This window comes from Clupea harengus, chromosome 14 (genome assembly GCF_900700415.2).
Source record: "Clupea harengus chromosome 14, Ch_v2.0.2, whole genome shotgun sequence".
NCBI classification, from domain to species: domain Eukaryota; kingdom Metazoa; phylum Chordata; class Actinopteri; order Clupeiformes; family Clupeidae; genus Clupea; species Clupea harengus.
This window is the reverse complement of record NC_045165.1, coordinates 9,749,162-9,775,852: the sequence shown is the minus strand read 5'-3', so window position 1 is coordinate 9,775,852 and position 26,691 is coordinate 9,749,162. Positions and strand designations below refer to the sequence as shown.

The 26,691-nt window shown below is 41.5% G+C and overlaps 1 protein-coding gene across 2 annotated transcripts; it reads left to right on the top strand.

Annotated features, from left to right (window-relative positions):
• LOC105899593 (protein AHNAK2) lies at positions 1-25,907 on the top strand. Of its 2 annotated transcripts, XM_031580966.2 has the most exons (8): positions 1-431; positions 10,746-10,795; positions 11,325-11,429; positions 11,768-11,884; positions 12,261-12,414; positions 12,741-12,901; positions 13,028-23,995; positions 24,084-24,175. In XM_031580966.2, the coding sequence occupies exons 1-8, from the start codon at positions 380-382 to the stop codon at positions 24,090-24,092; spliced, it is 11,616 nt and encodes a 3,871-aa protein (XP_031436826.1). In that variant the 5' UTR covers positions 1-379; the 3' UTR covers positions 24,093-24,175. The 2 variants fall into 2 exon arrangements, with proteins under 2 accessions (XP_031436826.1, XP_031436825.1); XM_031580965.2 differs by having other exon boundaries at positions 13,028-25,907.
• Positions 25,908-26,691: the final 784 nt, after the last annotated feature.

The window sequence follows — 26,691 nt, the reverse complement described above, 5'->3', positions numbered from 1 at the left end:
ACACACACACACACACACACACACACACACACACATATTCACACACGTATACACACACGTCGTACTCTCAGTCAGCTCTCTGAAACGATTCCTGGCTTTGCGACACACACACTCTCTCTCCGGCCCGCTCACCGTCTCGTTGTGACGCGGGGGAAAAAAAGGGGAGAGTTTGGGTCCTGAGATCTCCCTGGGAGAGACGAGAGGGGGGAGAGAGCGCCTGAACTCTAAAGCCGGTGCAGGAGCTTCTGCACCAACAGTAGCAGCAGCAGCAGCAGGAAGAGTTTTATTTTTGTTTTAGTCAGGACCTCGCCGGACGCCCATCCCCAAGACCTCCCTCAGGAACGCAACCGGACGGGGAAGTCTATAGAAGAGCGCCACCATGTGTGACTGCTTTCACCTGGCGTTCCCCAACTGGCATGGGCCAGGCACGGGTGGGCATCTTTACCTCTCTCCCTCCTCCTCTCCTCTCCTCTCCTCTCCTCTCCTCTCCTCTCCTCTCCTCTGCTCTCTCCCACCTCCCCATTTATCTCCTTCTCTTTTCATCTTGCTATTTTTATCCATGACTCAGCAGATGTGTGTGTGTGTGTGTGTCTGTGCCTGTGTCTGTGTCTGTGCATGTGTGACAGAGACAGAGCGAGGCAGAGAGAGAGACAGAGGGAGAAAGAGAGTGAGAGAAAGAGAGTGAGAGAAAGAGAGAGAGAGAGAGAGGAAGGTTGTTGCCAGGCGCGACTGCTGATGCTCTGCTCTGTTCTGTTTTGCTCTGCTGTGAGGTGCTGAGGATGAGGCGCACTTGCTGGATCCTGCAGAGCTGCGCCGGCTTGATGTGCCTACGTCATAGGCAGGTCCTGCCAGTGCTTAGGGTGTGTGTGTGTTGTTGGTGCAGTGTGTGTGCCCCAACGCAGCAGTGTTTAGCTGCATCTGCGGAGTTTGAAAGTCTGAATGCTGTACAGCTGTATTTCTCATAGCTATGTTAGGTGTGCTATGCATACAGACAGAGGGTTACCCCACTAGCCAGCTGAAGGGGTGGTGGATGCCAGTTGTTTACTGTGGTGCAATCTGCAGTATTAAGGGTGGGGTCTGCAGTGAGATTTCGGGGTGTGTCTGCAGTGTAGTGGGTGTTCTCACAGTCGGCTGGGTGTGTCTGTGGATGGAGGTTGGGGGGGGGGGGCAGAACTTGAGAGTGTTTACGACTACACCAATAACATGACTGTGGTTGCTCAATTGTTGTAACATTTTAAATGTAACATTTTAAAAACAATGTCAATGTCCATATATGAGATTTTTCAGTGCACACATTGCTTTTAAGTGCGTTTTAAAACACTCAATGCTGCCTGAATTTTTTCCAGAATTTCCACTGCAGAGGTGTTTACCTACATACAGTTATTTCTTATCATAAAACAAACCTTTCCTTCCAGTTTGTTCAATTGCAAGACTATAGAAAGGAGTCACTTGTAGAATAAACTAAACAGGAACTTCCATTACAAAGGGCATTTAAGAGCATATTGCTGTTCTGCCGCAGAGTAAAACTAATTTTCTCAGACATTCAGAGCTGACCATAAACACCCGCCACTGCGGAATCACTTTTGTTCCAGTTCAGATCCAGTATCTGGAGTCATTGTTAGGCTGTCAGAGAAGGCCACGAGTGAGGAAGAATGCTGTGCTGTGTTTACGTGTTAGACGTGATTCTGTTGTGCATATATCCCTGTCTGAAAGAAAAATCTCTTCAAGAGTTCTCAAGGCATTCTCGCACCTCCGCTTTCCCATGCCCAAACACTCAATGTTGTTTTTCCTTAGTTTGAACTGCCTTTTGTCCCAGACAGGGCCGAGACATGAAGGGACATTCAAATCCAAATAGAGTTTTCAAACCAAAACGACCCTAAGTGACTCCAACCCAGAGTAACATTCCTCAAAATTCTGGGAAAGAACATCATTGTCCCTGAGGCTCTTGATAAGCATCTTTGGCTAAAGAGTTTCTCTATGCGTCTATCCATTTAAATAAACAAACAGCTGCCTTCAGCTGCTGTTTTCCCTGTGTTGTGCTCATATTGAATTTAACACAAGTCTGTTGTATTTTCATATAATGAGTCCAGCCATTAAGATGAATGCTACTTTGAAGCTGCTAATTCTGAATTAAGGGCAACCCAAATCCCCTTATTATTTATTCAGAGTGTCATCAAATGTGGCATTAAAAACTCCTACCTTTAAGCCTTTAAGTTTAAATCTTTCAAAAACGATTCTTATTTGAGTAGCTGTCTGTACCACACAGACACTTCCTCTGCCAGAGACGGCGTCTTTATGCTCATCTGACTGTCTGACATTAGCTCAAGGTTAGAAGGAGTGGAGCTAGGCCCACTGCCAGAGAAAATGGCATCGATATTTACAGACATCCAATCCGAATATGCAGGTGAACACCTAAAGAATGATACTATTACAAAAGAGCAAAAAAAAAGCTGTTTATAACAAAACAAACACCTGTAATGTGCAGGTTTCCATCAAGTTCTTTAAAATTCTGTATCAGCGTTTGTAACGGTATCAGAATAGATAACAAGTAAAGTACTGTATTTTCACAAAAGTACATGTACATGAACACACACTGGCATCTAGGGACACATAGTTACAACAGTAATTACTACTGACTGTAAACTTGGTCATAAACATTAACTGTTGTTGATGGTTGCAGTGAGACCATTTCAAAAGCTTGATTTCATTGCAGCTCGCAGAGTGCCTCTGGTCTTCAGTCTTGCACAAACTCTAATGGATGCCTTATGAAAACTGAATGAGAGGAGGTTTGCCTTCCCTGTAGTTCGGCTAAGAGGCAAACTCCCACACGTTGTTCACCGTGTCAAATATTACTCAGACAGCTGGAAGAAACTATTGAGAAAATGTTACCACCCTGAAGCTTAGTCTGAAGCCTGATCCTCCAACAAGTTGTCTGAATCCATTAATTCCAACCCTGTGATGAGTTTGCTGGCACGTTTTTTTCTCGCTGCCAATTAATGTTCCTTAAATGATTGGAAGCATGAGGAATCTCAGTCCCATGTTCCCATAATCTGTCTGAAAATCCAATTCTGTTTTTATAATCCCCCACCCCACCCCACCCCACCCCCATTTGCAAATTCGATTATATTTTGGATACAAACAAGCCCCAGCAAGTGGGTGACAGAGGCTTGTGTGTGCTCTTATCAATACAAGCTCCAATCGATGTTCCTGGTTCTCCGTACTCGCTGAAGAGCTGATTAACTGTATTACCTCAGATAACGAGCGGGTCAGAGGGACCTCCAAGGTGGTCAAAGAGGCAGCAAAACAAGCTCTAATGTATGTAATCTCAGTCATGGGTAAAGTGGTTAGCCACATTCACAAACGGTTCAAACAGACCAGGGAGAAGGGGGTGGGTGGGTTGGAGGCTTCGTTCCTTAAAAACAAACCATTTCACTGATCGTGTGAAGTTTCAGATGTGATGAAAACTAAAATGTAATGCGGGCGTTTAGAAGTTTCCCAGAAGGAGTAAAGTGCTTTCATCTTGAAGTGCATGGAGATCAATTATGGCTGTAGATATGGCTTAAAAGGGCCTTTCATGATGTATGGATCCTTTATGGTCCTCGTAGGGCTAGAGGTCCTCTACGTGTAACTCAGTTTCTAAAATTACACAAGCCAAGATCTAACATGTCAGATGTGTGAGGATGATTTCGGGCTCCTTGACTGTTTCAGACAGTTAAAAAGCCAGTCAGTAATGTCAAGTCAGGTACAATTTATAATAACAACATAATATAAACACAATGGTACAATAATAACAACATCATATAAATACAATGGTGACAATATTGACTGTTATGGTGGGTGAGTGTAATAGGTCTACTTTGCAGGGACAGTAATAGGCTCATTGGTTCAAAATCATGATCAACCACATCAGCCTGGCTAATTACTAGGTTGACCCAAAGAGGGGTTGAAGTTAACCACATTGTGGAACAGTCAGCGGAGCCAGCGAGTGGGAAATGACTGACGGAAAGAGTCAAGTGTAGGGAGTGTACTCGTCCGACTACAATGGTGCGGAATTCGATCATCGTGAGTCATAATCGATTTATCAGCAGCAGTTCCTGCATGTGTCGCCTGCACCACAGCACACAGAGGCACACACACCCACAAACAAACATGGGCACACATCTACACACTCACACACAGACACACACACGCACACACACAGACACACAGAGGCACACACACCCGCAAACAAACATGGGCACACATCTACACACTCACACACAGACACACACACACACACAGATGCACACACGCAAACAGACACACACAATCTCACATGGATATAGATGCATACGTACATGTGCACATACGAGCCTGTGTTCATCTTGTGCAGTCCGAAACACATGCAAAAGACTGATGCATGTACACTAACACACTGGCAAATAAGTATGTGAACACACATGTGCACCCATACACACACACACACACACACACACACACACACACACACACACACACACACACAGAGACAGAGACTCAAATATGAAACACACTCTTGCATATAAATATGAGTGAGTTTTGCATTTCTTTTTTTTTTGTATTCGACATGCTGTATAATAGACACGAGACTAAACTGAAAGCTATCACGTACATACAGCGTGGAAAACTTGAAAGTTGTGGCCTGTATCTGTCTGGGAACTGGCTCTCAAGAGAACATGACTTCCCATAAGCTCTACATTGATCCTTTGATCCTTTCTAGTACGATGGATTTGTCCTCATAACACCATCATGATTTGGGCTGGAATAACTTTATAAATTAATTTGGGGAATACAAACTTCTTATCAGCCCTTTCAGTAGCACCCTGATGGTAAATATTTGATGAGGGAGTACCTCCCCTGTGAACAGCATCTTGTGCTTCAAGAGGATCTGCGGACCTTGCACAACTTATATACATGTTTCATGTGTTCTCCATGAAATATATTCTGCATGTGTTCTGTGTGTGTCCTATGCTATATTGTATGAGCCTGTGAACTGCAGAGGTCTGTGAAAGTCCTACTCTATGAAGGCTGTCGCGGGTCAAAGTGAGTTTTTGTTGGTTTGATAATTCAATTCCACAGGGATTCCTTTGAGAGAAAGACACTGTGATTTAACCGTGTATGTGAATGTGCGAGTGAGTGTGTGTGGGGGGGTAAACATAGTATTACTATAGACTATGCACAGGCACATAGTCATCACATGGACGTAAACACACACACACACACACACACACACACACACACACACACACACACACAGAAGACTATTGTTGAACAGGACAAGGGCCATTCATCGTTAATTCATTTAAAATTTTAGTTGTTATATTTGAAAGACCATAAACAGTGGTGGCTGATGCAAATCAGTGCCATCATATCAAATCACATGCCATTGGTTGATGCTTCTGTCAGTCACAGTCACCCAAATGCAAACAGGTGATACAAGATTGTCGATGGACCGAGTCAGAGCAACGGCTCTAATAGTGAACCTGTCATCAAACTTTTGGAATCTCTTGGGGAGTGTCAAAAAGATGTGTGCATTTGAGGATAATTGAGGCTTAATTATCATAATTATCATTATTATAAAATTAAGATCTTTAATACAGTGTTTTCAGAGAAAATTAAGAAGAATATGAATAAAGACGATTAAGAACATTTTGTTTTGCAGTGCAAATATTCATGATGGATGGTGGGTGTTGACAGTAATGAGAGAAGCAATGACATATATATATATATTTGTTTATATACAGTATATATATATATATATATATATATATATATGCAAACACATATAATTTATTGATATAAGTATAAAGTAGTATTGTCTATACTAATTCCAAGTGGCATATTTTATCAGACTGACACCAATGATCATTGGTAAAATGTGACACAGTCGGTACCAATCTGGTGTGTTTATCTAGTTGTGGAGCCTTTGTAAGTTGGATGAAGAATACAGAATGGGGCATAAAACAGGAAACAAACATCTATTATCCATATTTCCCTTGAACGTGCTTCTGTGTGTGTGTGTGTGTGTGCGTGTGTGTGTGTGTGTGTGTGTGTGTGTGTGTGTGTGTGTGTGTGTGTGTGTGTGTGTGTGTGTGTGTGTGTGTGTGTGTGTGTGTGTGTGTGTGTGTGTGTGTGTGTGTGTGTGTGTGCGTGTGTGTGTGCGTGTGTGTGTGTCAGTTTGGATGGGAACCCAGAGTGTGGGTGAGTGAATGTGAACGCAGCCCTTATATGCCTAACAGAGGGCAGGGACTGGTGGCTCCTCCTGGTCTAAAACACACACGCAAACTGTTCCTCTCGCCAGACAGCCCCCAGTCTTGCATTTGGACTGTATGTATGTAGCGCATGCTTGTGTATGAACCAGACAGCCGGGACGGAAACACGGACAGGTAGAGCCACAGGTAGATCAGACCAGCCGCAGGTGAGCTCTCTCTTGTCTATATCACCCCTCTGGTTTCACATCTGGGGCTTGGAAGTGGTGCAGAGTGCTGCTGCAGTTTGCACCTGGAGGGTTAGGTCTTCACAGCTTGGTTTCACACGGCTTCTGGTTTTAAATGGTATTCCGTCACTGATACACTAATTAAGTCACTTAATTCTTGTATATGGTCTGTTATTTAACAAGATGTGTTTTTTGCCACATGAGCCTTAAATGACACAAAATGTGACATATTTTCAATGTGCCATTGTGTGGCATAATGCAGTACATACCAGTATGACTGTATACGTACATGTGATTTATATCCTTTAATATATTTAAGAGTTGTATTATATATATAGTTATATACTTAAGTAGCTTGCTTATTTTACTAGATACTAGCTATATCATTGCTGGAGCTATTAAGGATTACTCACAATGCTGCCTCCACCCTTGTGCAACAGAGATTACATTTGTCTGGCCTCTTAAGCTTTTCTGCATGTGGTGAAGGTATTGCATGATGTTGTTTCTGGCTGCAATACTTGCCACTTCAACCAGTCATTGTGCCAACTCAGTACGACACATAGTTTTGCATTCAGAACTCAGATAGGAAAAGTGATGGGTCTTTTTTTTCGGAGTAGACTTAAGCAGTTTTGTTTGTTTGAATGCTGATTCTCCCCCCCCCCCCTGCAGTTTTGTGAGTAATAGCCATTGAGGGGAAGTGTTGATTCAACTGGACTGTACACAGTCCTCTGCATCCGAGGTCTTGAACCTGCGCCTAAACCAATCACAGCCCTGGGAGGCACACCCTGTCCATGGGAAGCAAGCACACACCAAAGAATCACATGCAACATCACACACACACACACACACACACACACACACACACACACACACACACACACACACACACACACACACACACACACACACACACACACACACACACTCACACACACACACACTTGGTGGCACATTTCTACAGTACTTCTATGCCATATGCATTTATGTCAGAGACAAACTTACTTTTCATGTCCATAAAGTGCTGTCAGTCAGGCTGGCTATATGTGTGATGACTAAGCAGGATGTTTGCCAAAGGGGAGCACATTTCTTGATGTGTTTAACATTACAGCACGCGAGGTCAGTACATAAAGTATAAGTGTAACTCCACCCCAAAATGTGTTTTTTGAGCTGTAAACTAATATTGACAAAATTCCCTTTTTGATAAAAAATCTGCATTTTTATGGGTTGAAAATGGCTGAACATGCTATCTAATCATCCTGAACCTTGCAAGGCCAATGCTGATGTATCTATGGCCATTTGGTACGTATCCATGTCATGAAATGGGCGGGTGGCCCACCTCCCCTAGTCCCCGCTCATGAGTTTCTCATTTTCATTGGCTGATCGAGACTCTTCATTCACAGGAGTTTTGCCCGACCGTGCTTCTCAGATCCCCAGATAGGAAAAGTGATGGGTCTTTTTTTGGAGTAGACTTATTAAAATTTCAGCATGAGATTTCTGTCAGACGCAGGACTGTAGGGGGGAAATATGTCTATGGGTCGGGCCCAGGTGCACCCCCCCTATAGTTACGCCCCTGATTCCTCACATTGTGTCGCGCAAGTGTAAGCTAGATAGACGGCACGCGCCGTTGACTTCCAAAAAGTAAAAAATGTAACGGTAGAAAAATGACTTTGGCGCCACTCGATGTACTGACGTAGGCGGCGACTGTTCGCAGAAGTATAAATGCAGCAGCCTGAGCGACACTTTTTTTTTTGTCGGGGACCATTTCAAGTATAAATTAAGCTTTAGGCCGTTTTGTTTGGTTGAATGCTGCCCCCCCCATCTCAGGCTCTGCCCACCTTTTAGCATTTCTCTTAAGTTGGGCTGAGAGGAGTGTGTGAAGTTACACTTTAAATATGTCTTTGTTGGAGTAAATTAAGAGGCTGAGATTATGCTGATGTTATTTAAGATTTTGCTAGCTGTTTTGTGATGGATTTTTTGTGTTTTGAATGCCATACATTTTTTAACTGTCGATGTCAATATCATTCATGAGCAAGCAGTCAAGTACATTATATTGTACTGTATGCTGCATACAATTCAGCCTTCAAAGGGCATCGATACTGTCTTCCACAAACATAAAGCCCTGCTTAGCCTACACATTATCACAATCAATACTGCGTAATGCACCATAATGTATCTGCATACTCTGCAGACTAGCACTTGGATATTGGCTGACGGACAAGAGACGCCAAGTCTGCTTAGATTTAAATGTTTTAATCCATTGCCCACTGTAGCCTACATATTGTTAGTGTACATTTTGCGACTCTCAGCCCATTTCTTAACAATATTTTCTTTAACAAGTCTCATGAAAAAAAGTCTTAGTGCATCAACTGTAAGATACATCTAACTTTAATATTACATTGTAAAAAACCTTTTCATCCTATGTCTGTATTCTGGACACATATACAGTATGTTTTATAACTGAAAAAGGATAACATTTGCTAACAAAATTCCTGTCTCATAAAGCCCTTCACTTCCTTTAGAGTGGAGTCCAAAGAGTTGTTGAAACTGCTGCCAAGGGTTAGAAGCACTCAATGGAAAATATCTTTGTTTTGAAGATTCTTACAGTCTTAGAGACGACCTCAGCATGTTGCATTCTTCTTAGGGACGACCTTGGCATGTTGCGTTCTTCTTCAGCCACTTCGAGTCACTTCCTATGCTGTAGCTAACAATAAACTCAAGCAATATGAGTAACTGCTGAATGACATCCCACAGTTAACCACAGACTTGTGTGGTCAGAGTGGTATGGTCAGGGCGGTGAGTGTAAGCATTGTTTTCATCTGTACACAAATGTGGACGGGTGTGCGTGTGTCACCAACAAACACACACTATACTACAGTTCATTTTTGAAAGTTATTTATGCATCGAGAGAGCCTTATATCAAGCACTTCAGCCTCACTTTACTTCAACTAACCTATGGCATTCAGACTTCAGACTGAGATACACATGGTTTTAGTGACAAGGGATAAATAATGCAAACATGTGCCAGCACCAGTCTCACCCATAAATCAACATTTCCCGGGTAGCAAGGCTGTGGATATCCTACTCTCTCCCTCTTTGTTTCTCCCTTCTAAGTCACATGCTGTGTTCTAGCACCCACAATCACATAGTCCACATAGTTGGCAATGGTGATGCATCGAGGATTTCCTCATTTGTTGTTGGGGCTTTTTACCTAACTTTCTACCAGCAAATATGTTACATTTCAGTGACACTTTTAAAGAAAACAATCTTCAGAGCTAATAAACTGTGCCATTACTCACATGAGGCCACAATCTTGGTGTTAATCATACTACACTCTTCCACTGTATTCACTGCAGTTTATTTGTATATGGACATCTCCAGAAAATTACTGCTAACCAAGGCTAACTGGTTGTTAGTTTCATACCAAACACTGACAAACCTGATGATTGACAGATGCTTCAGAGTACAGTAGCCTGCAAAAATAGTGCTAACAAAAACTTGAATGGCCCCTTTGTGATGGGAGAAGACATAATTACACAAAGAACCCATAACCCAAAATATGTTATCTATGGTAAGGCATATGGGTTTTAGTCTCTATGGTAAGGCATATGGGTTTTAGTACAATGAAGGATGATGCAAAGCATATTGCAAGCTGAATTCCAGAGTGTTCTTCTAAGTACAAGACAGTCTTTTATATAAAGCAATTGACAATTGTCAAGAGACATTGGATCTAAAAAATAACATTATTTTTACATTCGGCTGTACTATTTAAGGAAAATATGATTGTGTTAAGATAAAAAGATCTCCCGCCGTTGATATCAATGATACAGGCTAAAATAAGGCCCTACTCTCTCTCTCTTATTGAGATGGCTAAGGCCTCCTTGTCTGCAGTATAAGATGATGCGGCCGATCAATACAGAGTTTCATTTTACAGGCAGGTCCGGAAACTGGCAGACAGGCCGGGCCCTTTGGGAGCCCATTCCAGGAAGAGTCTCCATCTTCCAATCATCTCACTCCGCCCTGTGCAGTTTTTGCAGACGCTACCAAAGAAGACAGACAAAATTATGCCCTTAGGAAATAATACTCTAATACACCTCCTGTCATTATTTTATAGGGCTGGCAAAAGTATCAGCCTGTTCTAGCAAAAAACAAAGCAAACATTTCAAAACATCGACCTAACCAGTATTAAATTATTTGCAATGCAAATGTTTCTACTCAAAATATTTACTCGCCTGTAAATGTTTGTTTGTGCATTAATTGATAATTGATTTTTTTTTGTCATTGTTTTGACTAGGGGCCGGGAGAAGGCTGCGAGGACCAGAGCGGGAAGCTGAGGATGATTCAGTAAGCTAGCGGCATACAGCCCATTTCTGATTATGCTACGCATTTATGTAAAATAGCAGGCTAAAATAGGATCACAGATATGTGATTCTTTCATATACGTATAGTACATTTTGGAAAACTTGGAATCACTTATGTGAACACTCTGTGATGACATCACAGATAACATTTGCCATCATAAGAATTTCATGTTATTTGATATTCCAATGACATGCCATTGTCATGTCCCCATGTGAGATGTGCTCTAATGATGGATGGGTGCTGTTAGCATGTGATCTAAGCTGTTGTCAGAGCTATCTTTACAATTGCTAAATGTAGCAACATGGCATTGTTGTATTACTAAATAACAACTACCATGATGATTAATGTACAGTGTAAAGCAAAGTTTATGAGTTGTTTATTTGCTGGGTCAATGTGATGATAGAGGGTAAGATCTGAACCTTCTTATGCAGTGACTTACTTTCAGTGTGCATTTTGTTTCGGTCACTGCTTGTCTGCTATATTTTAGTTTTTTTCCCCTGTGAACCATTAGGTATGTGAAGAGGCGACAGAGTTTGTAGAGGGGGAGAGACCACGCCCACAAGGATCCTCCCCAGTAGAGGAGTTTCCGGCTGGAGAGAAGTACATTGAGAAACCGGTAGGAGCTGAAAATGTGATTTTTGTAACAATTCAAGTTTTACTTCTGTCTTTGTAAGTATAGAAACAAATCATGTTTTAAGATATTAATTAACTAAACTAGAGGCACCTACTTTTTCTTTTTGAAGATTGAAGGTGAAAAATTTGAATTCACAAGGACAGTTACTCATTGTACAGCAATTAAGGCAAATTAATGCATTTATATTTTTGCAGTTGTTGAAGATTCATAACTTGTTTCTCATTTTAAACTTAAAGAAACGTAAGGCATGCAAACAGTTAAAGGCACAGGAATGAAATAATTTGGTACGAATTTGAAATTGTTTTTATTTCTTACAAAAGGGTGGGGACGACTTCTATGACCACGTCCACAAGACAGGCAGTGGCAAAAAAGGAAAGAAGGTTGGTTTCGGGTCCCTGTTTGACAAACGGTCCTCTGGGAAAATGAGTCAGATGGAGGTAAGCAAATTCACCTGAAAGGAAAAATATCAAAAGTTTTAAAAAACATTCTAACCACGTTTTATTATATTCTTTTTTATTATTATTTGAAATTGTTTTGTACTTGCATCCCGAAGACCTAAGAAATACTGGTACCATTTAATCAGATATCAAATCTATTTTAATTGTTTTTTTTTAACATTTTATTTATAAAATGATGGAGGAATCAATTTTGTTAAAATGTGATGAGAAAGTCACACTGGCATATTAGGCATATAAGTAATAATTATTAGTTATTATTAGTAGTAAATATTAGGCCAGTGGTGGCAATAATCTGTTACAAAGCTGTGATGGCGGAATGGAAGAGCTTCACTCTTAAATATGTTGTGGTCTATAGGAGCTTCAGAATGGTGAGTCTGAAGTGCTTGTGAAAACTGCAAAGGAGGCCTGTGCTGAGGGTCTGATTGTGACGGGAGGAGGGAAGGACGGAATCTTCATTAAGGAAGTGAAGCCTGACTCGCCAGCTTCAAAGCACCTCCGTGTTAAAGAGGGTAGGCAGAGATTAGGATTTTGTTCGATATGTTTAAAGGCAAAGTCCTCGATTATATTCCATTACACTTTTTGTCAAATTCTGTTGACTTCAGACTTCAGCAATCCTTCACCAGTATCAAAGACTAATCCTTTAAATACTAAACCTTTACTTTTTTAATTTCGATTTTATTTATACAGCGGCAAAATAATAAAATTGTCTTAAGGCCCGGTAAATGGAAGGGGTTAAATATTATTTTCTATATGTACTATTTTTTTGATGTGTTAGCAGCAACCCCCCCCCCCCCAGGAAATATCAATGACATTAAACAAGTTCTGTCTTTTCCAGGGGATCAGATCCTAAGTGCGACAGTTTACTTCGATAACGTGTCCTATGAAGATGCCCTTCAGATTCTTGAGCATGCACAGTCTTGCAAAATGGAGTTCTGCCTGAGGCGCAAGCCAACAGAACCCACAGTCCACGCAGATGGTGAAACGGCATTACCTGAGGTCACCACCATAAACTTTAAACTGCTTCCGTTGATCTGTTCACAGTATTATTCAACATTTTATTGATACACTACATGAATAAAGCAATTGGTAATTCATAACATAAGTTTCGTTTCTGTTGCACAGGGTGAAGGAGGCTCTCCCAAACTGAGGAGTCGCAAGGCAAAGAGACAAGAAGCCAGAATCTCATGGCCAAAATTTCCATCCTTCAGCAAAGGGCGCAAGGGGTTTAAAAGGTCTCACAGTACATCTGAAGCAGAGGAGCAGAGAAAACTAGAGATGAGCCCTACGACAAGTGATACAGATTCACCAGTCAAATCTCCACTGAAATCCCCTGATGGTAAAGAAAAGAAGAAGAAGAGGCTCAAGCTGAAGGTCAAGATGAAAGGACTCAGAAGCAAGTCGGTGGAGCATCCAACGAGAGATGAGGAGCCAACGCTAGAGAATGTGGATGACGTGGAGGACCAGGTAGAGCAAAACGGAACAGATATTCTGTCTCCTGAGGAAATGCAACCATTGGGCGAACCTCTGGTTGTCGAGCAGGAGGAAGCTGAAAGTCAAGAGTCCACTAAAGACAGACCTGAGTACACATTCCCAAGCTTAACAGGCCCTGAAATGGAAACAGGCTTACACAAAGTAGAGCTAATCACCTTGGATACAACTCTGAAAACGACAGATATTACAGTTGCTCTTGCCGAGGCTGGTCTGAGAGACAAGAGAAGCCCCGAAAGTGTAAAGATAGAGAGGTCTGAACTGAGAGTAAACATTCAAGGGAAAGATCTACTAGATACTGTGAATGAGACCCAGATTAAATCCTCTCCAGTGAGCCAAAAGGACCAATTAACTAGTCTCAGGACCTCAGATCCATCTACCTATGACAGTGTTGTAATTAGCCCCAGTGTAATGTCACATACAGATTTCAGTGACCATCAGCTTAATATCGACACCAATACTCAGGCAACAAACCAGGGTAGAACAGAAAAAACCTTTGGACATGGAGAGATGGATATGAGTATGCCACCAGTAGATGTTTCACTTGACATGTCAGATATAGGTTTGCTAAGGAAATCTCCAAGAATAGGAGGTGAAAAGCAGTGGAAAGACAGCGCTGCAATCAACCGTCCGGAACCTGAGAGCTATGGAATCCGAACCAGAGGTCCTTTGGCAGACATGGCAACATCAAAGGCAACATTTGAGGCAGTAAATGACAGTGATTTAAAATGTACTACTCCAAAAACTGTCATTTCTCAACCTAAATCAAGTCCACTAGACATGAGTATTACTGACCAGAGTAAGGATGGCACAATAGACATGGATGTGCCACAAGCTCTCGTGATGCCAATGGGAATAAGCATTGATAAAGTGCTAGCAGATATTAGCACCACAGAGGGCAAAGTCAAAGGAGAATTCAAACTACCAAAAGTGGCCGTCCCTGACTCAAACCTCTCTGAACTAATAAAGATGACACAAATGGATACTGATAGACTTCAACTTCCAAGTCGAGAGGAACTGGAGATTCCAGGTATGGAGGATGAAACTTCAACTGCAGCACTTCAAATTCAAGGTATGAAATTACCACAAATTGATGAGAGTGATGATATAAAACTCACTAATGAGATCCGAGCTAAAAGAACAGAAATTGAATTCAACCTTGAGGATGTGAAAGCAATGGTTGCCAAAATACCAACTTTCAAGCTGCCGAGAATCGACATGTCAGGAATTTACACACACAGAGAAATCACACCTGATTCAGATAAGATTTTGGGAACAGCGGGAACATCTCCTCCTGAACTTTCAGAAGCAAAGACAGACGTGAGCTTCAAACTACCTGATGATACAATGGAAGCACTAATACCTTTTATCGACATGAAGCAGCAAGTCACATCTTCAACAATCAAACTGCCAAATGTTGAACTGCCACATTTAGATGACCATGAACCAATAACTGTGACATGTATCGAAGACTCAAAACCAAAGGCCAAATCTATCACAGATGGAATGAAGACTTTTGAGGGTAAATCAGTTGAATTACCCAAGTACAAGCTACCAAAGCGGGAGGACATTGAGATTCCAGGAATGGAGGCAATCAAGAAAACAACTGCTCAAAGGCCAGATGTCAAGCCTGTTTTGGAGGTAAAGGAAACTCAGAAACCTGACACTTCCCTATTCCATTCAACTGACGGACAAATTCTAATACCTTTAGCCCCAGCTGCTGAGATACGCATGAAAGGTACAGCCCTTATAACTGAGGCGAAAATAGAGACAACACCCACTGACAAGAAAGACAAGAAAGACAAGAAAACAAAGAAAACAAAGAAGTCCACGCCCAGTTTTGGAATTACAAAACCAGACATTCGCTTCCCTGATATTGGAATTGATTTTCCGAAACAAACCACTTCCTCAAAAAAGGTGGATGACAGCCAAGTCAGAGTAGATACGAAAATGGTCTCTCCTGGTGATGAGGTTAAGATCAAAACACCACTGGTTGTCTCAGTGGATATCCAGAAGCTTCAAATGGACACTTCAAAAGTGAGAGAAGAAGGTGAAATTCACGTACCAAAAGTAGAAGTTCCTGCCTCTGACATAAAGGTTCACGGATATGGAATCTCTCTGCCAAAAGTAAAAGAAACAGAAACAGCGGTTATGGAAACTCCCAAATCAGATGTCAGTATGTCACAGCTAAAAACTAAGGCAGTTGGTCCTAGTGCAGATATGGAGAGTCAAGTAACTATGCCAGAGGTGGATGTTGTTATGCCATCAATTGATGTCAAAGGTGCAGTTGGGGAAATTTATGTTCTTGAAAGTGAGACTAAGGACATTGACATCAAGTTAAAGAAAAGGAAAATATCATTTCCAAAATTCAGCTTCTCCAGATCTGAAGTCAAAGCACCTGAGGTGTCCATTACCTCTCCAAAAGTCGACATAAGTTTACCTGAAACAGGTGTGGATACAGAAGACACAGACATAGATGCCACAGCTCCTGAGAGGGAAGCTCCAATAAAAGATACAAATATCAGTGGCTCCCCAACTAAATTCAAACTCCCCACACTTAAATTCCCCAAATTTGGGATGTCCCCCCAAAAGGTCCACATTGAACCCACCGATGTAGAAACTGCGATTAAAACCCCTGAAGATGAAATCTTGGAGGTAAATCTGCTAGAACCTGAGCTGTCAAGGTCAAAGCTTCCCACTGGTGCCCTCCACACAAGTCCAAGTGCAGAAATTGCAGTCCCATACAGTGATGCAGTAAGTAAGCTGGACAGATCCAAGCACCCATCAACTAAAATAGAAGGGCCTGAACTGAAACTGAGCATCTCACAGCCAGAGGTGGAAATACCATCTGCTGATATATCAATTACCCAAGCAAAAGATGAACTAAAGATAGAAAAGGTTGAAGGATTATCAGCTGAGGGAAAAGCAGAGCCACCTGAAATGGAAATTAAAGTGCAAGAGGGAAAAGGTTTCAAACTGCCTAGATTTGGAATCTCAATACCCAAAATGAAAGGACCTGACATGGATGTGAATGTGCCAGAGGCTGATACTTCACTTCCAGAGGTGAAAGTAGATATCGAACAACCAGATGTCCATATTCCCTCTGTGACAGCAGCTATTGATATGCCAAAGGTAGATGTTGAGCTACCATCAGCTGATGTGAAAGGTGCGAGTGCAGACACTGATTCCTCATTTGAGGTTGAGGCCAAGGAGAGCGATGCCAAACTAAAGAAAAGACGCATTTCATTTCCAAAATTCAGTTTTTCTCGATCTGAATCTAAGGTATCAGATGTGGATGTTGAACCTCCAAAAGAAGACATCACTGCTGCAACTGTATACGTAAAAGACTCAGAGACAGATATTAAAACACTTGAAGGTGAAGCAGCATTAAAAGATAGAAGCTCCCCAACAAAATTCAAACTCCCCACACTTAAATTCCCTAAATTTGGGATGTCTCCCACGAAAGTTCAACCACAAGGGATAGATGTGGAAGTTGTTCATTCAATACCTGAGGAAGAAATTCTGGAAGTGACAATCCAAGAACATGATCTATCCATATCTGGAGAGGTACCTGCAAAGGAACTCTGCCTCACTTCAAGTGCAAATGTTGACATCTCCACTATTGATGTGGAGGCAGAAGCAGCTGTGCCTCAAATCAAAATGGAGACACATGAGGTGGATACCAAAAGTGCTGAAGGAAGCAAGTTCAAAATGCCAAAATTTGGAATCTCACTACCCAAAGCCAAAGGACCTGAAATAAGGATGAGTGTATCAAAACCAGAAGCTGCGGTTTCTCTGCCGGAAGAAAAATTTGAAATCCAACCAACTGATGTTGAGATACAAATGACATCTGTTGAAGCAGATATGGATATTGCACATTTAGAAAGTAAAGAAACTGACATAAAATTTAAGATGCCAAAGATGTCATTCCCAAAGTTTGGACTTGCAAAATCAGAGGTAAAATCCACTGAAATTGATGTCACACCAAAGCTAGAAATTTCTCTGTCAGATGGGGAAGTGAAGATCAAAGACTATTCACTACCACAGAGTAGTTTAGAAGTTACTTCACCAAAAGCTGAGATGGCAAAAACAGAAGTTGAAGGTTTCCAGCTATCAAGCAACTTGAATTTACCATCAATTGATCTGAGTACTTCTGGAACAGAAATCACCACCAATGTGTCTTCTCTCCACATTGACCCACCACAAGCCAGTGTGCCTCCTTTTGACCCCAAAAGGCCCAGTGCAGATATTGTACACCCTTCAGTAGATGTTGCCCTGAAAGGATCAGATATGGCAATACAGCCAAGTGAGATACTGCATCCAAAAGGGAAAGTAGGGGTCAAACCTCCCAAAGTTGACGGGCTAACAGTTGAGGGGGATGCTGAGGCACCTGCAATTAATGTCAAAGGTCCTGATGGAAGCCAGTTTAAAATGCCAACATTTGGAGTTTCCGTACCCAAAGTGAAAGTACCTGACATGAGCATGAGTGTATCAAAACCAGACATTGACGTGTCTGAACCAGAGGTGAAAGTTGAGGTGAAAGTCCCAGATTCTGAAATCACAGCACCCTCTATTGACACAGAACTGCCCCAAGCAGAAGCTAAGGAATTAGATGCCAAAATAAAAAAGCGAAGGATATCATTCCCAAAATTTGGAATCTCAAAACAAGAAGTCAAAGCTCCAGAAGTTGATATCACTCTTCCAAAGGTTGATGTGTCTCTACCAGAATGGGAGGTCGAGGAGCCAAAGGCTGATGTTAAGATTCTTGAAGACAGTGAATTAAAAGATGGCACTGGAATGGGATCACCAACAAAATACAAACTTCCCACGTTCAAACTTCCCAAGATTGGTGTTTCAGCATCAAAAGGGGTTACAGAGGTTCGAGACGTGGATGTTGGTATAACAACAGCCCAGGTGAGTCTACCAGAAGCTGAACTGAAAGTTTCAGGAAATGTTCCAGCTCTTGATGGCGAAGGATCAGGTGTGGACTTGAAGATTCCATTTATAGATGTGGCTGTAGATACTAAAGGACCAGAACTCGAGGTTGATGGAAGCAAGACCATCTTTTCAACAAAAGTAGAAGGTCCTGAAGTTCATGTGAGTGTCTCTAAACCAGATTTGGATGTTTCTCTGCCTGAAGGGAAAGTTGATGTGGAAGTTCCTCTAACTCAAGAGAAAGTAGAGATACCTGGGGTAGATTCCAAAGGAATTGATATGAAAATGAAGAGACCAGGTTTTTCATTCCCAAAGTTTGGACTATCAAAAGCAGAGGTTAAGGCTCCAGAAGTTGATATCCCAGAAGGAAAAGTAGAAGTCACACAGGCAGATCTTGATGTTAAGATTCCAGAGGGAGAGGCTCAACTGAAAGATATTAATATTACTTCACCAACAAAATTCAAACTTCCCACAATGAAATTCCCTAAGATTGGAGTTTCAGCACCAAAGGGAACAGCTAAGGTCCCTACTGTTGATGTTGATGTCAAAGCACCTGAGGTCAGTCTGACCGATGCTGACCTAACAGTTTCAGGAGATGTGCCAGTAGTTGATGTTGAAGGCCAAGGAACTTTACCAAAAGTGAGTGCGTCTAAGACAGATTTGGATATTTCCCTTTCAGGGGGCAAAACAGACATTGAAACTCCATTAGCTGAAGGAAAGGAAGATTTACCTGACATAAAAGCAAAGAAACCAGGTTTTTCATTTCCCAAATTTGGATTCTCAAAACCCGAGGTTAAGGGTGTGGAACTTGAAGCCAGTCTTCCAAAAGCTGATATTTCTTTAAAAGGTGAGGTAAAAGAGCCAGACATTGATGCTAAAATTCCAGAGGGAAGCACCGAAAGCAAAGATTCCAAGGGCATTGACATAAAAATGAAGAGATCAAGTTTTTCATTCCCAAAATTTGGAATGTCTAAACCAGATGTTAAAGCAGATGTCAGTCTCCCAGAAGTTGACACATCTCTACCTGAGGGAAAAGTGGAAATCAAAGGGCCAGAGATTGATGCTAAGATTCCAGAAGCAGATGTTCGATATAAAGATACAAATATTCAAACCTCACCAACAAAATTCAAACTCCCAACATTAAAATTTCCTAAGTTTGGAGTCTCTGCACCAAAAGGGTCAGTAGAGGCACCTGGCCTGGATGTTGACGTGAAGGGACCAGAGATCAGCGTGCCAGATGCTGAGCTAAATATTTCAGGGAAAATTCCAGAAGTTGACATCGAAGGCCAAAATGTGGACGTTCAACTTCCCTCCATAGATGTCAATGTTGCCTCAGAAGGACTAGAGGTTGATGGACAAGGAAGTAAGTTCAAACTTCCAAATTTCGGAATCTCTTTACCAAAAGTAAAAGGTCCTGAATTTGATGCAAGTGTCACAAAACCTGATTTGGATGTCTCGCTGCCTGAGGGAAAAGTAGATGTTGACGCTTCACTACCTGAAGGGAAGGCTGAGATAGGTGGGGTTGATTCCAAGGATATTGATGTAAAAATGAAGAGACCAGGTTTTTCCTTTCCAAAGTTTGGAATGTCAAAACCAGACGTTCCTGACGCTCCTGATATCGATGTTAATCTCCCTGAAGTCGATGCATCTCTACCAGAAGGAAAAGTGGAAATCAAAGGGCCAGAGACTGAAGTTAAGATTCCAGAGATTGATAATCAATATAAAGATACAAAAATTCACACATCACCATCAAAATTCAAACTCCCATCATTCAAATTCCCCAAGATTGGAGTCTCAGCACCAAAAGGGTCAGTAGAGGCACCTGGCCTGGATATTGACGTAAAAGCACCTGAGGTCAGTCTACCAGATGCTGAACTTAAAGTTTCTGGGGAAGTTCCAGAGGTGGATCTCAAAGGCCAAATTGTAGATGCACAGCCTCTCTCCATAGATGTCAGTGCGGGTACAGAAGGACCTGAGGTTGATGGACAGGGAAGCAAGTTCAAACTTCCAAATTTTGAAATCTCTTTACCAAAAGGTCCTGAAGTTGATGTGAGTGTCTCAAAACCTGATTTGGGTGCCTCTGTGTCTGAGGGAAAAGTAGAAGTTGACACACCACTCCCTGAAGGGAAGGCTGGGATACCTGGAAGTGATTCCAAGGGTATTGATGTAAAAATTAAGAGACCAAGCTTTTCATTCCCAAAGTTTGGATGGTCAAAACCAGATGTGAAAGCTCCCGTGATTGATGTCAGTCTCCCAGAAGTTGACACATCTCTACCTGAGGGAAAAGTGGAAATCAAAGGGCCAGAGATTGATGCTAAGATTCCAGAAGCAGATGTTCAATATAAAGATACAAATATTCAAACCTCACCAACAAAATTCAAACTCCCAACATTAAAATTTCCTAAGTTTGGAGTGTCAGCACCAAAAGGGTCAGTAGAGGCACCTGGCCTGGATATTGACGTGAAGGGACCAGAGATCAGCGTGCCAGATGCTGAGCTAAATATTTCAGGGAAAATTCCAGAAGTTGACATCGAAGGCCAAAATGTGGACGTTCAACTTCCCTCCATAGATGTCAATGTTGCCTCAGAAGGACTTGAGGTTGATGGACAAGGAAGTAAGTTCAAACTTCCACATTTTGGAATCTCTTTACCAAAAGTAAAAGGTCCTGAATTTGATGCAAGTGTCACAAAACCTGATTTGGATGTCTCTTTGCCTGAGGGAAAAGTAGATGTTGACGCTTCACTACCTGAAGGGAAGGCTGAGATAGATGGGGTTGATTCCAAGGATATTGATGTAAAAATGAAGAGACCAGGTTTTTCATTTCCAAAGTTTGGAATGTCAAAACCAGATGTTCCTGACGCTCCTGATATTGATGTTAATCTCCCTGAAGTCGATGCATCTCTACCAGAAGGAAAAGTGGAAATCAAAGGGCCAGAGACTGAAGTTAAGATTCCAGAGATTGATAATCAATATAAAGATACAAAAATTCACACCTCACCATCAAAATTCAAACTCCCATCATTCAAATTCCCCAAGATTGGAGTCTCAGCACCAAAAGGGTCAGTAGAGGCACCTGGCCTGGATATTGACGTAAAAGCACCTGAGGTCAGTCTACCAGATGCTGAACTTAAAGTTTCTGGGGAAGTTCCAGCGGTGGAACTCAAAGGCCAAATTGTAGATGCACAGCCTCTCTCCATAGATATGCATGTACATGCTGAGGGACCCGACGTACAAGGAAGCAAGTTAAAATTCCCCAAGTTTGGAAAGTCTCTGCCAAAAGTCAAAGGCCCTGAAGTTGATCTGAGTATCTCAAAACCGGACATGGGTGTCTCTTCGCCAGAGGGAAAAGTAGATGCAGAAGCGCCTTTGCCTGAGGTGGCAACAGAGATATCTGGGGTAGATTCCAAGGGTGTTGATATAAAAATGAAGAGACCAGGTTTTTCATTCCCAAAGTTTGGAATGTCAAAACCAGATTTGAAAGCCCCAGATGTGGATGCTAGTCTTCCAAAAGTTGATATTTCACTACCAGAAGGACAAGTGGAGGTCAAGGGGACTGAGCTTGATGTTAAGAGCATAGAGGGAGATGTTCAACTGAAAGATGCAAGTGCAATTACCTCACCAACAAGATTCAAACTTCCCACATTTAAATTCCCTAAGATTGGAGTTTCAACACCAAAGGGTGAGGTGGATATTGATGTAAAAGCACCTGAGGTCAGTGGAACAGACACTGAACTGAATGTTTCTATGGAAGTTCCAACTGCTGATGTCAAAGGCCAACTTGTGGATGTACAGGCTGAAGGGCATGACGTTGATGGACAAGGAAGCAAGTTCAAACTTCCAAAATTTGGAATCTCTTTGCCAAAAGTAAAAGATTCTGATATTGATGTCAGTGTTTCAAAGCCAGATCCAGAAGGAAAAATAGATGTTGAAGCACCATTAGCTGAAGTAAAGGCAGAAATACCTGAAGTGGATTCCAAAAGTCTTGATGTAAAAATGAAGAGATCAAGCTTTTCATTCCCCAAATTTGGTTGGTCAAAACCAGATGTGAAGTCTCCAGATGTTGATGTTACTCTTCCAGAAGCAGATGTTTCTCTTCCCGAAGGTGCCGTAGAGATCAAGGACCCAGGAGTAGGTGTTCAAGTTGCTGAGGGTGAAGTTGACTTACCAGAAGTGGATTCAAAGGGGATTGATGTCAACATAAAGAAACCCAGCTTTTCATTTCCCAAATTTGGATTTTCAAAACCAGATACTAAGATCTCTGAAGTAGACACCACCCTACCAAAAGCAGAAATGTCTCTGTCAGAGGGAAATATGGAAGTTAAAGACCCCAAAATGGACAATGAACTTGAGGGTGAAGTGAAGGATGGAACTATTAGTGGGTCACCATCAAAATATAAACTACCCACAATGAAATTCCCCAAATTTGGAGTAACAGTTCCAAAAGTTGAGCCACAGGATACTGATGTGCAGATGAGAGGGCCAGATGTACCAGACAATGAACTGAAAGTTTCTGGGGAGCCTGTTTCAATTGATAATGTAATACACGATGTGGATGTGGATGTGCAGACGGTAGGTGTGGGGACAGAGGGACAAGGAAGTAAGTTCAAGTTACCCAAATTTGGAGTATCGCTCCCCAAGGTGAAAGGCTCTGAGGTGCCAAAGCCAGAAGGGGAGGTTTCTCTACCGGAGGGCAGAGTGGACATGGAAGGAGGTGTTGAAAGTTCATTCGTTGAAGCAAAAGTAGATTTGCCAGAGGTCAATGTGGCTGCAAGGAAACCTGGCTTTTCTTTCCCCAAATTTGGTTTTGCTAAACCAGAAGTAAAGTCTTCCGAGATTGATGGAAAGACACCACAGGCTGATGTCTCAAAGCCAGAGGGTATTGTTGAGGTCCAGAATGTTGCATTAGATGTTAAAGGTCCAGATGATGAAAGTGCTGTTGCCTCACCCACAAAATTCAAACTACCCACATTTAAAATGCCAACATTTGGAGGTTCTGCAGTAAAGAGTACTATGGAAGTTACTGTTGACTCCTCTCTACCAAAGGGAACATCTGAAGTCAAACCTGTTGATACAGACATCAAGGTCCCTGCATCTGAAGTGACTCTAGACTTGAGCAAGAGTGATGTTCATGTTGAAGTTAAGGAGGTTAAGTCAAGAATATCATTTCCTAAATTTGGTTTTTCCAAACCAGGAGTTAAAACCCCTGAGGTTGAAGTGACACCACCTATTGCAGATGTCACTTTACCAGAGGCAAGCGTAGAACCAGAAATAGATGTGAAGATTCAAGAGACAGAATCTAAAGGTGAGGCAGTTGTTGGGGGATCTCCAAGTAAATTCAAATTCCCAACTATTAAAATGCCCAAATTTGGTAGTGCTACTCCAAAAACGAACATCGAGGCTGACGTTACAGTTCCTGAAGGAGACAGTTCACCAGTGATGATCAGGGCTGAAACTGATGTTCCAGCAGTTGAAGGAACAGTTGTACCAGATAATGAAGTTTCAACCCAGTCAGGAGAGAGCAAGATTTCTGGCTCACCAAGCAAATATAAATTACCCACTTTCAAATCGCTCTTTTCAAGAGCAAAATCTGAAGAAGACGCTGAGACACCAACTGATGTCAAACCTGAGGAGGTCCCATTGGAGACAGGAGACAAAGAGATAACGCAGGTAACAGACAAATCACCTAAGTTCACTTTGCCAACAGTTCAGGATGTTCTTCGGGGTTTTGATGTTGAATTCCATGTCCCCACATTAGATGAAATAGATGAACCGAAAGGAGGAACCTCTCAACCAGGTGATGAAGAACTGAAGCCTGCAGCTAGTGGGGTGGAACAAGACGTGGAAGCATCCGCAGATGTTCAAGAGAAATCAAAGTTTGCATTACAATTCTCTAAACTAGGATTAACTCAGGCATCAAAGGATAGTGATAAAGTGGAAAAGACTGATGTGACTGTAAAGCAGTTAATTAAAGAAGAGCAGAAGTTAGAGCTTTTGACAGAACAGAAATTACAGGACACCCAGGACTTAGATGCAAGCTCTGAAAAAGGAAGTTGGTTCAAGCTCCCTAAATTTCCCTCTCCGACCAAATTAGTTCAATTTAAAGAAGGAGCAAAACTTAGTGAGGAACATGAACAAAACACTGAAAGTGAAAATCTGGAGAATGAGATCAGTATAACATCTTCACTGAGGTCATCTGATGCCTTTGCTGATGAAAGCTCTGCGCTGACAACAGAACCGATTGGACCATCACTGGATTCACCGACAAAAGTCACAGTGAAATATGCTGAGCCAATCTCCACTGGCACTGGTGATGTAACAACTAAAATTATTACCTCCACTACCAGAACTGAGCTCATATCCATGGAGCCTGACCTGCCAGAGATGGTTAACATTTCTTTCTCCTCTGAGAGTTCATCTATGGACACACTAAGACAAGAGTCAGGGGCAATCCATATAATCACATCAAATGTACAGGCCATACCAGAGACACAGCAAGCTACGATTCTGACTGATTTTGAAAGTCATGCTGTGTCCCTGCCTGTCGAACAAGTTATTTCTACACCATGGTCAGTGCAGGAAACCAGCACGATGCAAAAGGACAGCATAGTGGTAGGGAAGCGCATGATCAAGGAGATATCAAGTGAGATCATGGAGACAGTGACCATAACGCAGAAAACTTGTGTGCTCGATGCTGACTCCGGGGAGCCCATCAGCAGCACAGCAGCCTCGTCCTATCAAACGTTACGAGACACAATGCACACAGAGAAAATGCGATTTTTTAAAGATACAGAGATGCAAGCGGAGAGCACTGTTGTGAGTAGTGGAACCACGGAGAGATGTGTAATCAAACACTCCACTGAGGAACATCATGGGAAATGATCTGAGGTCTGGAGTTGTGCACCAGTTTATAGTATATTACTTTTCATACTTGTTTTCCAGTTGACTTACGTGCACATATGCAGGCCTATGAAACATACTGTTAAGGTGTGCAGCTTTAATTTATTAACAAATAAAAATTAGTTGTCTTTGTTGAGAGCAAATCATGTCACATGCGAGTGTACATCCACTGCCAAAACCCGTAGTAGAATCTATAAGATTGAAAAGATACACTGCTGTCTTTTTGGTGTGCATTACTAGTGGGTGTGGTTCCCGATCTTAACATAATTTACAATGATTACTCAGAAACCATTCAATAATATATCAATGATATGCACACATTATTAAAATATAGACTTAAGTTGTAGCAACAGTGTAATATATAATACGATCTATATGGCTATAATGAATGTTGCTGAACATTGTTGGCTTAAAAACAAGAAGATATACTGAAGCAAATATTATTTCTGTTTAAAAAGACTTTAGATATATCTGGACAAAATATTTTAAAGCCAGAGTAGAAAGCCTCTCTGATTTTTCAACAAAAATGTAAAATATAATGGTGAAATATTTGTTGTAAATACATTTTGTTTTATTAACGTTTGCAAGTTTCTTTACTGCAGCTGGTATTATTTTTACCCTTGCTCCTATGATGCAGCATATTTACACGATCAGATTTAATAAAGTTGTGATGTAAATGCCACGTAGTTGTGATTTTGTGATTACAATTTATGTCTTCTTTAATAAACGCAGTCTTTATCACTTTTCTCTATAACTTCAGAAGAAACACTGTAGATGCAACAGTAATCAGCAGGTATTTCAGCACGTTCACTCACTGACTTGGGCAAATGACAGAAGATGAACTATAGTGGGATGCTGCTATTTGGAGTCAGGGCCTAGTAGATGAGGCTGATTAAAGACATTAACAAATTAATCAATGGGGTTTACAACTTGAATTATATATATTTGGGAAGATGAGTGTGGTGTTTAACTGTAAGCAAAAAATATTGTATTCAAAGATCAAGAGAATTTGTTTACATCAAACAAAAATGAACAACGAGCCATAATGATTTAAACACTATTTAACCCTTTAACGAGTTATGGTGAAGTATGTATATTTGCTTGAAAGGGTTTCATGGAAAACAAGGTCTCAGTCCCTCCCACGGTCATATACCCAGACATGTGATCACATTTGAGTACCTGATCCTTTACCACTACGCCAATTGAGCGAATGGTGGTAGAATTTAGACATACTTGTTGAGGGTGGATTAAAGAAAAGGTAAAGAAGCCAATACAGCCTGTATATTCATCCTCTGTATGCATCATTAATGTTGTGAATAATTCTGTGTAGTAAATGTTTTTAATTTTTTCATATGCAAGCTCCCTGTGTCAAGATTTGAATAAGATCACTTAATAAGATTTGAATAAGATCACTTAATAAGTGATCACTTCATAAGATTTGAATAAGATCACTTAAAGCATGTCTG

Bases quoted from the DNA above. Each gene is read 5' to 3' on its own strand.
- LOC105899593 (XM_031580965.2), top strand. From the start codon at position 380: ATGTGTGACTGCTTTCACCTGGCGTTCCCCAACTGGCATGGGCCAGGC. The intron at 432-10,745 runs GTGGGCATCTTT...TGTTTTGACTAG, and splicing joins CTGGCATGGGCCAGGCACGG to GGGCCGGGAGAAGGCTGCGA. The intron at 10,796-11,324 runs GTAAGCTAGCGG...GTGAACCATTAG, and splicing joins GGGAAGCTGAGGATGATTCA to GTATGTGAAGAGGCGACAGA.